At 43.5% G+C, this 18,678-nt stretch overlaps 1 protein-coding gene across 1 annotated transcript in view; it reads left to right on the plus strand.

Annotated features, from left to right (window-relative positions):
• DHX32 (DEAH-box helicase 32 (putative)) overlaps positions 1-18,678 on the plus strand; it is a 51,739-nt gene that overhangs the window by 18,479 nt on the left and 14,582 nt on the right. The window contains exons 3-6 of the mRNA XM_077877238.1: positions 6,943-7,136; positions 10,999-11,371; positions 16,885-17,130; positions 18,514-18,613. Coding sequence (XP_077733364.1) covers positions 6,943-7,136; positions 10,999-11,371; positions 16,885-17,130; positions 18,514-18,613 — 913 coding nt within the window. The remainder of the gene's footprint in view (positions 1-6,942; positions 7,137-10,998; positions 11,372-16,884; positions 17,131-18,513; positions 18,614-18,678) is intronic.

The raw sequence follows: 18,678 nt of genomic DNA on the forward strand, positions 1-18,678 counted from the left end.
ACTCCTCTCCCTCTAACTCTGCTTCTCTGTTTCTAGCTCTTTTTCTCTGTGTATTTCTTTCTACATATATACACATATATATTTGTCTTTCTTTCTCTGTGTGTGCGTCTTAAAAAAACAGAAATTCCTGCCAATGCCAGTTTCACACCACAGGGTTCATTATGACCTTGCCCATTTCCTAAAGTTTTGGTTTGTTAGGAAGAAGCTACTGTTGAAAACTGGGTATAATATTCTTGGTTTCTGTGGACAGATGGCAAGTAAAAAAATTATTTGAAGTTTTTTTTTTCCCCCTGCTCCCTTCTCTGTGGGAAACCTGCCACTCATTATTCCTGATAGCATTACTTGTTCAGTCTTAGAACATACTCCTAATGTAGCTTCAGAATTGCTAACCCAAAAAAAATAAAAAAATAAAATAAAAAAGAATTGCTAACCCACACTTTTGGTTAAAAAAAAATTAAAAATATATACCCCGCGTTTTTCTTTTAGAATTTGTGATCTCTAAGGGCAAGAATTATCATCATCTGTAATATATTATGTGAATACCTAACAGCAGTTTCTGCTGTCATCGTTGACTTCTCAACCATTTTCACAAATAATGCTGGTTTTCTGTTAATTGAGAAGTCAGTGTATATCTTCAGGGTGGGAGAAATCAAAATAGGACTCAGATGATGGGAAAATGGGCCTATTCCAAACTAATTTAAATAGTGGGAGCACTGGTTGTTTTCTCAGTTCTGGAAACAGCCTGGTTATTTTTGAGAGAGCTTCCAAGACTACTTTGTTCCTCAGAGTTTTAAACCTTTCTAACAAAAGTTTGTCTTTAGACCCAGGCCTTCTAAAGAGAACCACAAACATTTTGCAGGATTTTAAAAATCCATCGCACTTTGGTGCAACTGGCATTTTGTGGCTGCCCTCGGGAAAACAGGACAACCTTTCATACATTTATAGAGCCTTTTCCTATTGCCTTTTTCAGGGGCAGCTTTATTTAAAAAAAAAAAAAAAGCCTGAAAGAGAATGGAATATTTTTAGAACTATCTATTTTTTTGCTTCTCCTTCTTTAGCTTTTGTCCTGAAATTTCCCAGGAAACGGATGGATGGGTTAGTGAGGTGGGTAAGTGCAATGTACCTGAGATTTAACCTAAATTCAGACTCTACATGATATAGAACATCTCCACCCTATTGAGTAAACTTGTCCACTGTTTTCTGCTGGTAGAGTCCACCTGTGTTCACTCAGTGTCAACATATGTACAAATTATGATATCCAGGGACATGGGATACTTAATTCAGAAGGGGACCGAGTGCTCAGTAATGTATCCCGGCGTCGTGGCTCACCGTGGGAGCCTTGGGAGTGTGCTCAGGCACAGGCGCTCTGCAGTGATGTTTTTGCCGGGGTTCTTACCTTTGGGTGAGTCCATGGTCCTTACGGTTCCTTTCCACTTTTGGATCCCGTGCCTCTGGTCCTGAAATAAGGGCGAGCGAGCAGAGCCTTGGCACTGGGCGCAGCCTCGATGGTCCTAGGAAGCAGAAGAGGAACCAGGCTGTCACGGACAGACAAGCGATGGAAAATGAGGGTTTGGGGACCTTTGCAGGTAGGATGTGTTAACAGGAGTAGCCTTGTGTCTCACACCTGACTCTGTCTCACTTCATGTGTGCACGTATCTGTTCGGTGAACGGAGAGCATCTCTGGCAGCTGGGGGGTGGGGGGGGACAGGAAGGACAGGAAGTCCTCGCGGTGTAACTCCGTGGCTGTCCTCTCACCACGGTGGCCGGCGGGGACCCGAGTGCGGATCCCGCCACTGCTGCTCCCCTGGATCGGGCCCCCCGACATCCCTGCACCCCAGCACTCCCGGGCCCAGCTGCCGGCCTCTGGGCCCGTTGCCTGGAGATCGGAGCGCCTCTGCTTCACTTTGGGTGTGTACAACCGGGAGAACTCCGGCTGCCGATTTATGTTGGCGAAGCCTCGATGTAGATTAGGTTCTGGTTACTCAGGGGACTCCTCTTACCTGCTCTCATCGGCTGATGGGCGGGAGGTACGAGCCCGGGGACGCGTGCTCTCGCCGTGCACTGTGACACGGATTGCCCACCTCGCCCGCCCCAGGGACAGCTGAGCTGGGCGCTGGGACAGAGCTGAGGCGTGCTTCAGGCTTTAACACACTTGGCACATCACACGTCCAGGAAATGGCATTTAAAAAATGGGCTGAGGGAGGAGCCCCTGAGTGGCTCAGTCGGTGAAGTGTCTGCCTCCGGCTCAGGTCATGATCCTAGGATCCTGGGATCGAGCCCCCGCAGCGGGCTCCCTGCTCAGCCGGGAGTCTGCTTCTCCCTCTCCCCTGCCCCTCGCGCTTGCTCTTTTCTCAGATAAATAAAATCTTAAAAAAAAAAAAATGGGTTGAGGGAATATAAAACAATTGTGAGGTAAGTTCAAAAGGAAAATATTTGCAGTCGTGATTTCTAGTAGGGAGAGTTTCTAAACCAAATATATAAATTTGGGTGTTGTCTAATTGCCCAGACTCCCATGAAAATGTGTAAACAGGTTCATTTTTTTTTTCATGCGTTAAAAGAGCAGTTTCCTGTTTTGTTCTCCAGATTGTACAACTGTTGCCACGTTCTGCAGTGTTACGTAAGGCACCAAGCGGCCTAGAACCCAGTGTTTCTGTCTGGAAAGAGTAAAACCAAGTGCTTGAGAGAAAGGTGCAGGTATTACGATCTCCAGGTTCTTGGGGAGCCAACCTGCACGGGGTTCTGGATGCCCGGGGCGGGGCATCTTCCCCAGAGAAGCCATGGAGGGAGGAGTGAACTCTCGAGTAGGGGCAGGTGTGATTCCTTGGTGAGAGGGTAAGGGATGTGGGGGTAAAGAAGAAGCCCCGACCAGAGGAGAACGTAATGAGAACACGGTGTCTACTGTTGGCACAGAGAATGCAGGTGTGCCCGGGAAGCTGGAATCCTGGTGTCCCTGGAAATGATGAAACGCCCACATTTCTAGCAGTTGCTGAATCATAACTTTTTTTCAGCTGATACTTTGAGTTTCCTAAGGTGTCCAGCTTGACAATGGGCCTTAGCTGGTGTCGAGTGATTGAGAAGGTGCATAAAAGACAGAGACATTGTACCAAGTAGGGCGAATGAGTTGGTATCATGGCGTGTGTGTCACTCACTGCCACTATCCATGTGTAACTGTTCACATGGGCCGTGTGTCGTGCGCAGTCAGGGCCACACTTGTGGGCTCTCTGCCATTAGGCGTGACTACTTGTGCTCAACTTACAGTTTGGCTGTGTCAGCAAACATCCCTACATCAAGCACCCGATGCACGTGGTCAGTCTTTTACTGGTTATTTTAACTGATATCATTTAGAAGAGCTGTTCCCGTTTCCGAATTCCTCTGCTTCGTAGGTGAATAATTTGCTCGAGTGTGTGAGGGGAGCAAAAAAGGACAATGAAGACTGTTGGATTGTTACATTTATTGCACTGCCAGACCTGTATGATGTTTATACCATTATAAGTGCACCGTAATATATAATCTTGCAGCATTTGTTTATATGAGTAGATAGAAATAAAAGAAATGCAGTCAAAAATCCCCATCAGTAGCTTGGGAACGTGGCCCATAATTGTCTGAATCACGCATAACGCCAGACTTTGAAAGCATCTCTCCTGGATCTTAGAATAATAACCATACCGAGTGTACCCAGGTGTTTTAGTGAAGCTGGGTGGTGTGACTTCAGCCCAGTTCTACCTGTTGTACAACAGTGCCTGTCTTTATAGTGTTGCCTGCCACTGCCCTTAGGCCGGAAAGAGTGATTAAAAATGTTGATGGCTAAGAATCTCAGGGCTTTGGTTGCCACCTTTGTATAAAGATGCTTGGAAGCACCTGCCGTGTGGTGGAAGTGACACGAGACGAGAAATGGGAGGATTTGGACCAGCCTGGCTGGGCTGCACGCTGGCAGTAGGACTTGGGCAAGGCACCCTTCTAAGACTTCGCTCATGTGGAAAGTGAGAGTGTGGCCGATGTGCCTTCCAGAGTTCCCCCTCCAGCTCTGAAATCCTGTGACTCGTGTGCCTGAACCTTGAGCTCCAGCCCCTCAGCGCTCCCGGCTTGTTTGTCATTTGCTCTCAGATTAGCTACACTTGGGTATGGTCCCTTAACACCACTGACCCCACACCTTCCTGGCTCCCAAAGGTCATCTCCCTCTCCTCCCAGTTCCTCCCTCCCCCACAGAAACACCTGCTGTTTAGCTTCCTTCCTTCATTTTATTTTATTTTACTTTCCACTTTTCTATTCTTGTTGGTGATACCATCACCCTACTATCTGTAGTTAGAAAGTCTTAGAATATGTTTCTTCTTGTGTGTAGTTATTCTGCTGGTGAGTACTACTCATGCTTCCTTTGCAGTGAATGTCCCTTGCTTTTATTACTTTTCTCTGAGTCCAAGCCCTTCCCTTTCCTTCTTTTTTTTTTTTGTGATATCCTTAACCTTCCATCCATCCAAATATTTATCATTCCTATTTGTTCCTCTGTGAAGTTTTGGGGAAAATATGAGCCACACGTGTCCAGCTTAAGGACTCTCCAATCTAGTGGGGAGACAAAAATGAAAACAAATGGTTTTCACAGAAATGATGTTTGCAGTCTTGGACGCCTAGAGAATGGACCCTGATATGAAGGGAATCAGGTTAGAAAGGAAGGCTTTGGCAAGAATGAACAAATGACTTAGAAAATGAGGGAGACAGGAAATTTCGGGTGATGTGGTGATGGTGAAGCAATTCACAGTAACGTATACAGAATGGTGGGCTTTTAAAGTATTTTTGGGAAATCTAAGGAATGTGTTCATCAACTGTTTATTGAATAAAATTACTTGAGGGATGCCTGGGTGGCTCAGTGGTTGAGCATCTACCTTCGGCACAGGGTGTGATCCTGAAGTCCTAGGACTGAGTCCTGCATCGGGCTCCTCACATGAAGCCTGCTTCTCCCTCTGCCTGTATCTCTGCCTCTCTCTCTCTCTCTCTCTCTCTCTCTGTTTCTCTGTGTGTGGGTGTCTCATGCATAAATAAATAAAATGTTTTTTAAAAATTACTTGAGACTATTTGGTGACCAAGATAGACAGATCCCTGGTCTCCCAGAGCTTATAGTCTAGCAGGGCAGGTGGACACTGGGAACAGATCAGCAGCTGCAGGAAGGGTGATCCATGTGTGGTCGCTGGGAGTGCCCTATGGGATCTCGTGCCTAGGGAGTCACACTAAACCATGTGGAACAGGTGTTCCAGGAGCTTAAAACTGAAGGGTAACTCATTCATTCAACCCATTTTACGGAGAAGAAACTGAAGCTTAGAGAAATTGTGATTTACAAATAACAAACTAGTTGGGACACTTGGCTGGCTCAATCAGAACATGTGACTCTCAGGCAGCCTGGGTGGCTCAGTGGTTTAGCACCTGCATTCGGCCCAGGGCATGATCCTGGAGTCCCAGGATCAAGTCCCACGTCGGGCTCCCTGTATGGAGCCTGTTTCTCCCTCTGCCAGTGTCTCTGCCTCTCTGTCTCTCTGTCTCTCTCTCTGTCTCTCAAGAATAGATAAAATCTTAAAAAAAAAAAAATAAGGACATGTGACTCTTGATCTCAGAGTCTTGAGTTCGAGCCCCACACTAGGTATAGATATTACTAAACAAACCAACCAAATAACAAGCTAGTAGCAAACCAGGCTTGGAAGTCTGGACTTTGGTCCCTGGAATGCTTTGTAGTTACCTAGTATGCCCTGATTCCACATTTCCTGGGTACCGTACCTCAAACCTTCATCTTTCACAGAACACAGTGGGTGCTGAATAAATTGTTGATTAGTTTCCAACCTGTTGACAAGGCTGACACCTGTCTTAAAATGGAGGAACTACATTTATGCTATTTATTATTAGGGATTAGTGTTCTACAGCAGTTTTTCATTTTGAAGTTACTTAGGATTTTTGGTTGTGTTTATTTTTCAAATTATAGTGAGGATTAAAATCTAAGAATTCTTTGCTGGGTCTACTAAATAGCAAATCTCAAAGTAATTAAACATGTTAAAACCTTTAAGTACCTTAGATCTATTTAAAGACACTTTGGAATGATTTATTTTAAAGACCCAGGTAACAAAGCATGGCTTACTGACAGTACCTGAGGTTATAGCATGCAGATGAAACATGTACTTTCCAGTGTACTCATTCTAGCACAAACGAACCTGATAAATTGCTCTATAATACATATTCAGTAAAAGGATCTTTAATATAAATGACTTAACAGCAGACTTACACTTGACTCTTTCCAAATCTGGATGGATTGATTGACGAGCTCAGTGGATTTATTTTACATTGTATTTAGATAATAAATGCCTGTGTATTTTATCTTCTATTACCAGGGAAATGTTGAGTCCGCCTGTCTGGTTATTTTGTTATGATCATTTAGGTTTAACTGTGCATGCTTTAATTTGGAGTCACTATTTTTCGTTGAAATGTCATTTCATATTTATATTGCTTAAAACACAGTAGTAGATACGAGAATCCATTTTTTTTTAGATTTTATTTAAATTCAACTTACTTAACATATAGTGTAACCAAAAACCATATTTTTGATGGAGCTTTCTTGTAACCAGGAAGAAGCTAACAGTCTGTAAATGCATTAGTCTTTTCAGAAACACAGCTGAGGTTAAGAATTTTTTTTTTTAATTTTGCTTATTTTTATCTACTTTTTTTTTTTCAGTCTGGAAGAAGTCAAACTTTCACAATCCTCCCTAACCCCAATTTGTTCCAAACTTTTTAATAGGAATGACCCTATGCAAAAATGCACATTGTTCAGACTTTCACTGAGTAAGATGTAGTGCATGCAGCCCACTGGTGACTCATTCGTGAAAGAAGGAATTATTTACAAGACGAACCCTTGTTGTTTGGTAGTTCTCCCAGAGGAAGCTGATCCTATCTCATTTTTCCCTGTGACAGGTTCCTCAATGGTGTGCCGAATATTGCCTCTCCATCCACTACCAGCATGGGGGTGTGGTATGCACACAGGTCCACAAGCCCACCGCCGTGCAGCTCGCCCTCCGGGTGGCAGATGAGATGGATGTGAACATTGGGCATGAAGTTGGCTACATGATCCCCTTTGAAAACTGCTGCAGCAGCGAAACCATCCTGAGGTGGGTGTGGGGGGGCTGGGTCTACTGGGTCTGATGACGCTCTGCAACCCTCGGAGAGCGTATTCTTATGTTCTACATTATAAACGTCTGTCATGTGTCATAGTAACTGGTCAGTCTGTCACCAGCCAGCCATGCACTGGTTGTTTTCCTGCTCTGGCATCATCAGGGACTTCGTGTCTAAACTTCTTCCATAACTCCCCATAATCCTCAGGGAAAAGTCATGACTTGTTGGGTTGGACCCAAAGACCATCAAGCTTGTGCTTCTCAAATTCCTCCTCATGATGGGTCCATATAGGTTATCTGTGTGGCAGCCATGTCAACCCATACCTGTGGTTCTGTTTGTGCCCACGTGCCCTCTGTGTGGAATGACCATGCCTCTTCTGGGCATAACTAATGCCTTCTAGGCCTGCAAGACCCCATGCAAGGCCACTTGCTCCAGGAAGGCTTCCCTCACTCTCCTGTACTGCGAGTTACAAAATACTCTGCTGGACCTCTATAAAACTTGATACCAGTCTTCATCATAGCAGGTTAGATCAGTGTTTTTCTAACTGTACTTTTCAGAGCCTTACGGGTTCCAAGGATCCTTCTCACTAGCTACCACAAGTAGAGGGAGCAGGGCAACTTTTAATCTCTGTTTTTAGCTTCACTGTGAGATTTCCATTGCGCAGAGGGTTCTAAGAGCTTCACACACAGAGGAAAAGAGAAAAGAAAAAAGATAATTGGAAAAAAGCAGGGCTCTGGGGCAGCGTTTCTCAAGAAGTTTTATATCATGGGCCACACAGAAAGTAGGAATATGGGATCCCTGGGTGGCGCAGCGGTTTGGCGCCTGCCTTTGGCCCAGGGCACGATCCTGGAGACCCGGGATCGAATCCCACATCAGGCTCCCGGTGCATGGAGCCTGCTTCTCCCTCTGCCTGTGTCTCTGCCTCTCTCTCTCTCTCTGTGACTATCACAAATAAATTAAAAAAAAAAAATTAAAAAAAAAAAAAAAAGAAAGTAGGAATATCCAGCAGCACCTCAAGGAAATGGTCAAAGCTGCTTGGCCATCCCAAGGGCTTCATCTGCCCCAGGCACTACCTAACCACTCCCAGGGGCTGAGGAGACAAGTTTCTTGGGAACAGTATATCGCATCTATAACTCCTTTGTGTGGCACACCACTGGGGAAGCTCTGCTCTAGTCTAGGGGTGGTATATATGGTGTAGTGCAGTGTGGTATGGTATGGTATAGTGGTACAGCGGTGCTGGTTCTTACATCCTTATATCCCCAGTGTCTGACCTGCTTGTTTCATAGGGAACATGCAGTAAATTTGCTAGCGGAAGGAAGGAATAGTACCCTCTCCTAGCTAGGTAGAGAGACTGGAGCCTCTAGTGGAAAAGTCTGGAGACTTCTCTGATTCAGAAAGGCCATGAGACTCATTTGGTTTGTACTAAGCTGCTTTCCCTCAAATGTTTATCTTCAAAAATAGAAGACACAGGTCTTCAGGCTAATGTTAAACCCTAGGGAATCTTTCCATCAACAGTGATATGACATCAACTTCTTGAAGATAGAACCTTCTGCTCTTATAGCCACGGTGTCCCCACATCATCAAATTAGTATGTATGTATAATCAAATAATCTATGGATGATACAGATGAAATAGGTAAAAACCTCCCTGAGTTGGAGAAAGCAGGACATATGACCCGGAAGGAGTGAAGAAGGATCTTTAAGCTTGACAGATTCATTCTTTATCCCTTAGATTTTGAAGTGGCCTTTCAAGTGGCCATGATATTAATTAAAGGACAGCTCTGACTATATTCTAAAGTTAATATAGATATTTTTACATCTTTTTTTTTTTATATTTTTACATCTTTAATGCCATCTGGACTTTGGAAAACTTTTGGCAGGGATTCTTGGATGTAGTCACTTTTAAAATGAAATATTACAGTATTGTTAATATAGATCAAGTGCATGTTTAATTTCTTTTTAGAAATCCACAGAGATAAATAATTGTGGAGAAGTCTAATAATGTCAGAATAGGTCGAAGACATATCTCCTGTTGGGAGTTGGCTTCCATGTGATTATCTTATGGCAACCCCTCCCCACCAAGCATTCACTTGTGACAGTCAAAGGAAGGACTACAATTTATGTTGACATTCCTTTTTAGTTCTTATCTGCATGTAGGATTCTCTCAATATGGCCAGTAGCTTTCAGCTGTGGGGGCTGCTGAAGTGCAGGTACTCCCTGGAGGTGGTGGGATGTAGTGGCCTGCCCTGGCCCCTGCAGGTCCTACTTCCTGCTGCCTTTGCTCAGGGGCTTGGCCCTCACATGGCCTTTTTTATCTGCACTTTGCCATTAATCTCGTTGCTGGGATACTGTTCTCTCTTCTCCACTGTCCCATCCCCCCAGCCAGTGGAGAGTCAGCAGATACTCTGACCTGTTGCTAACAGAGTTTGAGTCACAGCAAAGAGATCCAAACTAGTGAAAAGCCCCCTAAGATCAAAGAAAGCAGTTCCCCATCTCTCTCCTGGTTTCCTGTGCCCTGAAGAGGAGGTAATGTGGCAACGTTACCTAGAAACGTTGCTAGAAAAGGAGGCTAGAAAATGTGGCAATGTGGCTAGAAAAGGAGTGTCCCCGCCATTTGCTCCCCTGAGCCCTGCACAAGCCATCTGATCTCCCCATGCTCAGGCTTCCCCATCCAGAAGACGGGGTGCTTACTCTGCTCACAGGGTGGTTGTTTGGGCAAAATAAGCTAATCCGTGGGTCTGATGCGTGAGCACCCTGTACGTGTTAATGAAACTTTCATTATTAAGGTAAATCGGAACCAGATTTCATTTTCTTAGAGATCTGTGCTAACCATGATTTTTTTAAAAAGCTCAGATTGACTAGCTATTTAAATGAGAGGATTAAAAGTTACCTATTGACTATGGAAGGTTCTATACTTGGTATTGTCTTTTTCATTTTCTTTTGTAACCCCTTAGTATCTAATCTGTTAGGCACATAATAGACACTTAGTAAATATAATCTTTATGCCTGCTACCATTTTGGGGGGATGTTATATGTAATAACGTAGTTCTTCTGTAAGCTGTTTTGTGGCCTTTTTTGAAACCGTGGATACCTAAATTTATACCTAAAATAGTCTTTCTGAACCAGATATCCATACTTGGAGAAGTGACACATAAATTTCAAATATGGACTCTCTTAAAAGAATTACTCAAATTTTCATTCCAGGTCAAATTCAATATATTTAATTTCAGAAAATATTATTAAAGCTATCCTATATTTTATATTTAGCTTTCAAAAATTCTGTTTTAGGAATTTGAAATATAAACTACATTTCCTGAAACCTTAACAATATGTCTATTTTTTTTTATAGTTATCAGGAGCAGCACTTTTAAAAGCACTGTACACATGATCTTATTAACACAAAGGTAGGAAGTAGATCTCTGTGTTATGGAGAAAACTGAAGGTTTGTATAGTTTTAGGATTGAGCTTTAGTATTCCCTTAGCGTGACATAATCATCTGGAAGGCCCAGGCCTTGCTGAGTCTAGCAGAGTTTTAAATAAGTCACATCTTCCTCTTTTTAATTAAGCCCTGATATATTTACATAACACACTCCCTCCTTGTAGGAGAACATTTCTCCCTATAAGATCAGTGCTTAGATGAGTCTTGCTGAGAAGGGAATAGATTTAATTTCTAATGTGAAGGAAGTAGCATAGATATAAATAATTTGTTTTTAGACCAGAATCAATAGTAACGTGTGACGATGACGATGTCAAACTAACTCCTCGGTTAGAGAGAGGGTGTAGCCAGGGCATTTGTGGTGGTGTTTGAAGCCTCTGGTTTCTCCTGAGCGCCTCTAACTTTACTACTGCTTCTTTGTAGGTATTGTACTGATGACATGCTGCAGAGAGAGATGATGTCCAGTCCTTTTTTGGGCAACTATGGGGTCATCATCTTAGATGACATACATGAAAGAAGCATTGCCACCGATGTGTTACTTGGACTTCTTAAGGATGTTTTACTGGCAAGACCAGAACTGAAGCTCATAATTAACTCCTCACCTCACTTGATCAGCAAACTTAGTTCTTATTATGGAAATGTGCCTCTCATAGAAGTGAAAAAGCAGCACCCTGTGGAGGTTGTGTACCTGAGTGGGGCTCAGAAGGAGTCCCTTGAGTCTATTTTACGCCTTATCTTTGAAATTCACCAGTCTGGTGAGAAGGGTGACATTGTTGTCTTTCTGGCCTGTGAACAAGTAAGTAAGTAATATTCTGACCTAACAGAGTAATAGAGTTCTTCAGGGGGAACCTTTTAACCTTGTTGGGAAGCTTTTAATCATTAACATCCAGGTTTCAGATTGCTGACTTGCTGTTTAAATATTTGGTTCCAACACACCCTCTTTTTTAAATACTCGAGAAGACGTGCAGGAGGGTAAATAAAACGTGTTCTGAGCAAGGACACAGGAGGGCTTCTGAAATCACAAACTGTGAGAGCAGAGGACGGGGAAGGCCTCGGGACTCCGCCAACGGTGGTCTCCAGAGCTCTCAGGCCGAGTCTCGGGCTGCCCCAGATCCAGAGCCGGTGCTGCTCCTGCGTGCTTATGTTGTCTTGAAGAGAAGATGCACACTGACTCCCGTCTGACCAGGAGCGTCTGCTTGCAGATGAGGACTGTGCCCTGAGCACTTAGGAACAAAAAGGATTCCCACGGATGTTCCTGCAATAGGCAGTGGGTTTTGAGGCAGAAAAATAGAATTTGTTCCTGCAATAGGCAGTGGGTTTTGAGGCAGAAAAAAAAATAGAATACCCAGAAGGCTACCTTCCAGCCCTGGGGCTTCTTTTCTAAAAAGATGAAAGAGAAAACTCTGACTTGGATTCTAGAAAATGTGTTTTCAAAAGAACAATTCAAAATGTATAACTGAGCGTCTGTTACTGCTTCTCCGTGGTCAAAATGCCTTTTGGATTGCATTGGATTTTGTTTTTATTTTTAATTGCAGCTGTACACCAGCCCTACTTCCTCTCCATACTCTGTTGGCTGAATCTAGAAGCCTCCAGAATCTCAAGAATTACACCTTTCTTCTTAGAGACTGATTTCCTGGTCTTTTTCTCCCTACCCATCATTTTATTCAATGAAAGTACTACTTTTTAGTAGACCATGACCCAAATATGTGGTGATTCCAGTGATTAAGCAGAAAGCAAAAAGGAAATTATTTGATACTGGCTGAGCCAGCAGCTCTCAGCTCTCCATCAGATGCTTGTCTTAAGGATTCACATGCTTTCAGAAATACTTACAGAAGTATTTATTCTGTTTTACATTCAAAGCATAAAGGATGGCTGACCCTCCCATCTGTCAGGAACTTCAGACAGATTTTACCTGCTTCCACAAAGAAAGTGATTTAGAATCTCAAATGTATAATAACCATGGCGTATTTATCAATTTTTCATGTATAGATGATACAGGCTCTTCAATAGATCTTCTGCCTATTTCAGTGATTTATTCTATTATCATTTCCTAATCCTGCATGATTCAAGATGAATATTCAAGAAAGTCCTGAGTCCAAAGGCAGTTGCTAAACCGCTGGGTCACCCGGGCTGCCCTAAAGTGGAATTTTTTTTTAAAGATTTTATTTACTTCAGGGGCGCTCAGGTGGCTCAACTGGTTAAGTATCTGACTCCCCCCGCTTTTTTGAAAATATTTATTATTTGTTTGAGAGAGAGAAAGCACCAGCTGCGGGAGGTAGTGGAGGGCAGTGGAGCAGAGGGAGAGAGAGAAGCAGGCTCCTCCCTGAGCGTGGAGCCCGACATGGGGCTCAGTCCCAGGACCCCAGGATCATGACCTGAGCTGAAACCAAGAGTCATGGGCAGCCTGGGTGGCTCAGCGGTTTAGCACCACCTGCAGCCTAGGGCCTGATCATGGAGACCTGGGATCGTGTCCCGCATCGGGCTTCCTGCATGGAGCCTGCTTCTCCCTCTGCCTGTATCTCTGCCCCTTTCTCTCTCTCTCCCTCTGAATAAATAAATAAATCTTAAAAAAAAAAAAAATAGAAACCAAGAGTCAGACTTAACCAACTGAGCCCCCAGACCCCCCCCCCCCATAGACTTTAAAAAATAAAGTTCTTGACAGAATTAGGGATAGTGGATGGTCCTAAAAAAGGCATTTGATTCTTATAAGTTTAATATAAGCTATAATTAATGACACGGTGACTTTTGAATGTCAGACTCTAGGAGATGCATTCTCACCCAGGCTGGTAGTCAAACCGTAAGACCCCAGGGCTTAGGAAGGCATATGCTCTTCCATGAAGTGAGACCAGAAGGACATTTCCTGTTAAGAAACCATAGTCTGGTAGCGTCTGAAGATCTAGCCCATGATAGTATGATGAAGGCTGCCAGCCAGATTTGCAATTCCTAGCCCTGAGAGAGAAGCCACTATGTCGGGCAGGTGCAGCCCGTCTGAGTTGGGCCTGGGATCCCGAGGGAGGCTCCCCGTGTCCACAGGCTCAGGGCAGAGGCCTGGGTCAGCAGCAGCCTGCTGGCTTCAGCAGACCTTTGCCGGACCAGCTTTCCCCTCCCAGTTGGGCTCTGAACTCCACAGCTGGAGTCTGCTTCTCCCCACTGTCCCCCTAACAAGCTGCACACACTTCATCTCCCGATGGACTTTTCCTCTTTCCTTTACCACTTACATCAGCATTACCATTAAGATATTCCTCTCCTGGGGCGCCTGGGTGGCTCAGTCTGTTTAGTGTCTGACTCTTGATTTCCGCTCAGGTCTTGATCTCAGGCTCGGGATGTCAGCCCCCAGGCTGAGTGTGGAGTCTGCTTAACATCCTCCCTCTCCCCACCACCTCCCACCCCAACTCGTGCGCACGTTCTCTCTCAGAAAAAAAAAAAAGATAACTTCTTTCCTGTGGTCTTACAGTTTGTCTCTTTGAAAAATTTGCCTTCCTCTGAAATCCGTATTAATAGCTATTGATCATTCCTCCCATACAATTAGAAGCTTTCTTGATTCTTATGTAAAAATTAAAAATCTGCCATAGCAGTGAAATGTGTTATGATAACACAAGGAGTTACGTACATTAACAGGAACGTACTAATTGTCACTTTGTATTTTAAGGGCTACATTTATTATTGTAGAAATATAAATATAGAGATACTCTCAAACCTTTAGGGTTGGTGAGCATTGGGTGCCTCACATTTGCTGTGACCGCTGGCCTAGTGCCTCACCTGCTGTGAATTCATCCCCATGGCCACATGCTGCCCTGCGTCTTAACACTCAGCCGAGACTTTGAGCCCTCAGGGTTTATAGCAACTGTCTCTTAGCCTGGAAAAGTCAAATATGTTAAGTAGAGAATGAATTTGAGATTTACGGTCCCATCAGCCCAATTATTGTGCTTCCTCCAAACTGTCCACCAAAGCCACTGTCAGGTTGAAGGGGAATGCTCTTGTGTTGGGGCTTGCGGGGGCTGGGGTCACCCTCCAGTGTGTGTCTGCCTTCCTTGGCTTTCCAGGGATTGTAGGAAAGCCCCGTGGAGGTAAATGCACTGTACACACTAAAGAGGAAATGAACCAACAGTTTGAAGCATTGGATGGGTGTGCCAAGCAGTTTTCTCTCACATTCTGACGGTTATGGCCACAAAGCCCTGTGTCAGCTGAGCCTGAGGCCTCTAAACTACATACGGCATCAGTTTATATTTTGCTCTGCTTTTTTCCTTTTGGAGATTTCTTTGATGCCTTTTTCTTTGTCCATTAGGGACAAAACCAACCTTGGAACCCATCGACAACCAAGAAGTTTTAGCAACCAGGAGCAAATAAAAAATAAGTGTCCCAAATTACCTTTTAAACTGTATTCTAGGAGAATAAGACACATGTTTCACTGCAGTTTGAAGGCTTATTTTGAAAACTAATTGCTCACAAGCAGGCTGCTGGAATCAGTTTCCGTTTCCAACTCCAGCAGCACCTGTGGCAACCTGCTCAAAGGGGTCATCTGTCCGGGAGGATCGGGGGAGATCCTGGTGGGCCAAGTGGGGCCCACTGCAGGGACACCCAACCCACAGTCCTGCCCCCCTCCCTGTAATTTCCAACAGGCTCTCCTCACACAGAATGATGGCATGATCAGAATTCTAAGTTTGTTCTGATTATCCCCATTGGCAAGTTTTCATTCATTATGATCAACAGACTTTGCTTGGTGGACATCTGCCCCTAGGAAGCCACCTCTGTGCAGGAGGGGGACGTGTACATGGGAGAAGGTAACTGGACACCTGCTCACATGGAAGCCTCTGCCCTGCTTTCTGTGCCTCCCAGCAGCTCAGGAATAATTTTCAAACAGCTCACCCCAGATCTTCGAGACCCGTGATGCCATCTTTCCAGGCAGATCTGTCCTACAAAACCCTTGTGTTAAGCCTCTTCTGCAAAAGAAGAAAAGAGAGAGAGCGAGGGCACTGGAAAATGAGCTAAAAACTCAAACGGTCAAGGAAAGTCATCTCTTTTTCTAGATTTTTAGTGAAATCTAATGAATGAAATGTGGCTTCTTCCATTTGGTAGTTGGGCCCTTAAGAAAGTAGAAAATTTTAGAAACAAAAACGTTTAAGAATTTTTTTTTAAAGATTTATTTTTATTTATTGATGATAGAGAGAGAGAGAGGCAGAGACACAGGCAGAGGGAGAAGCAGGCTCCATGCAGGGAGCCCGACGCGGGACCCGATCCCGGGACTCCAGGATCGCGCCCCGGGGCCAAAGGCAGGCGCGAAACCGCTGAGCCACCCAGGGATCCCCCAAAAACGTTTAAGAATTAAATGATATCTTTTTTTATATGAGGTCCTAAAAAAAATGGTTGCATTTGAAAAATAGAAAAATACTATCTAAAATGCCTTGCCTTCTGAGGCATACTACTTATATGTAGTTTTAGGAGAAATAACTTCCTTTTTTTTTCCAATACATTTGGCAGGGAAACAGTTTAAAAGGATATTTCTAAATGCCTGAATCACACCAAAATGTGTAATTTAGCAGTGAATATTTCCTGCCTGCATTGCATTTATGCTGTCTTAAAGTGAAAATGGGTCAAAACAACTTTGAGGGTGACCCAGAGACCCTGGTTATAGAATGTGTGTGTCTGTGTGCTTTTATTGGAAATCCAGAGATTGCGTAATAATTCTTAGCTCTGCCACCATTAAAGCATAGTGATGCATTATCACTGATGTGAAAATAATTGTTTACCCATCATTGTTAATGGATATGAGAAATTGCATCAAGCTAGGAAAATAGGATAAACGCATAAAGGCATTTCAGGTAGTACATTTCATAAGAGGAAAGCCATTTTGGACTGAAATCAATGAAATTGTTTATTTTCTATTTATTTTTTTTTAATTTTTATTTATTTATGATAGTCACAGAGAGAGAGAGAGAGGCAGAGACACAGGCAGAGGGAGAAGCAGGCTCCATGCACCGGGAGCCTGACGTGGGACTCGATCCTGGGTCTCCAGGATCGCGCCCTGGGCCAAAGGCAGGCGCTAAACCACTGCGCCACCCAGGAATCCCCAATGAAATTGTTTATAAATTATATTTAACTTCCCCAGAGAAATGTTCTCATCCAGTTACATCTTCTTTTCACATAATGATTCACATAGACAACAACACAGGTATTTCTTTCCATGTATACATTCTGCAGCTTTTGCCGACGGTTTTATTTAATTAGACTTTTTTTTTTTTTTTTTTTTTTAAGTAGCAGAGTTGTTTGTGACATGTTTATTCTCATGAATGACGTTATTTTTTACTTTAGGATATTGAGAAAGCCTATGAAATCGTCTGCCAGGAAGGATCGAACTTAAACCCAGATCTTGGAGAGCTGGTGGTGGTTCCTTTGTATCCAAAAGAGAAATGTGCATTGTTCAAGCCAAATGATGAAACAGAAAAAAGATGCCAAGTTTATCAGAGAAGAGTGGTGTTAACTGCTAGCTCTGGAGAGTCTTTGATCTGGAGCAATACGGTCAGATTTGTTATCGATGTGGGTGTGGAGAGGAGAAAGGTAATTATTATCAAGCAGGTAAACCATCTGCTGATAATTGTCCTTGGGTTCCTGCAGTTGTATCCACTGGGAAGTGAGGGTGACGCATGTGGTCTGGGGAGTCTCTGATATGCTCATGTGTGCAAAGGGAAAGTATTGCCAGTCTTGTTTACCCATTCCTGCCTTTCATTAGCACACAGGTAATCCCCAAACTAAGTTGATTGCGGTGCCACAGGAAAACCTTTTGAGAAAAGACACAACTGCTAAAGCATAAAGGTGGTGGTTCTCCTTGTCAGTGGTTTTTCGTAAGCTAAATAATAAGCAATTAAATAATAATTAAATAAATAATTATTAAATAATAGCAAGGCAAGTTATTTGACTCCTGAACCAGTCTTTCCCTGTGTACATCTACTGAGTATTTTTGGTAGCCCCTTTATCAACATCATTAGCATCTTCCCCGAGGTGATTTGCCAGAAATTAGTTTCCAGTACACAGCCTTTAATTTACCAAGTTTCTGCTTTAATGTTGACCTGATAAAATTCTATCCTAAGCTTTTAAAAATATTTTTTTATAACTGCCTTTAAATAAAATTAGGAAAAGTGCAAGTAGGATATCTCAAACTCTCAAAGACACTGGAACATAAGAAATCATAGCATTTAAGAACTGAAAGAGCCTACCCAAGTATTGATCCCGTCGTGCATTATTAGAGATCACGTAGCTTTTCTCCTTTAGGAAACTGGCTCTCCTAGTATCTTACTGTCTTAGTGCTACAGAGCGATTCCAACCATTCCGCAGGTTCCCTTGGAGGCACTTTGGATTCTTACCATTCAGAAAACCCAGGGATATTATTTGCACTCCCCCCAACCCCCTCTCCCCCACCAACAGGAAATTTTTTTTTCAATAGAAAAAAAAAAATCACTGTTGGTGCCACATGCAGCCTTTGTCTGAGCCATTATATCTGGAGAAGCTCAGCTTATCAAGGTCAGATCGCTGAGGTCACAATTTGAATAAAACCTTGAACAGTCCCATCAGCAGATGATGATGCTGGTGCATATGTGGCGTATGCCCATCTGTCGTCATCACAGTGTCATGCTTTGAGAAATGACACTGCCAGCATTTCAGGACAGGTGTAGAGGTCCCATATTTATTGAACCTCCAATGAAAGCAGACAACTTAAAAAAAAAAAAAAAAAAAGAAAGCAGACAACTTGAAATCCATTTATCAAGGCACTAGCAGTTTCTATCTCACAGCAAGGGAAATAATAAGCATCGTCCAGAGAGAATGAGTCCGTAGCAGAGCATTTCAAGAAGTGACGTGCTCCGACCCACACGGTCCCCTCAGGTCCATCGAGCCTGCGAAATCTTGAGTGATCTGATGCTAAAGAGCCTGTCTTTCCATTTAAAGGTGTACAACCCTAGGATAAGAGCAAACTCCCTTGTCACGCAGCCCATCAGCCAAAGCCAAGCAGAGATTCGCAAGCAGATTCTTGGTTCATCTTCTTCAGGTAGCACCACGGTCATGAAAACCGCTGCCAATTCCTGTGGGAAGGCAGCCTAGAGACGTTAAAAC

The sequence above is a fragment of the Canis aureus genome, chromosome 29 (genome assembly GCF_053574225.1).
Source record: "Canis aureus isolate CA01 chromosome 29, VMU_Caureus_v.1.0, whole genome shotgun sequence".
NCBI classification, from domain to species: domain Eukaryota; kingdom Metazoa; phylum Chordata; class Mammalia; order Carnivora; family Canidae; genus Canis; species Canis aureus.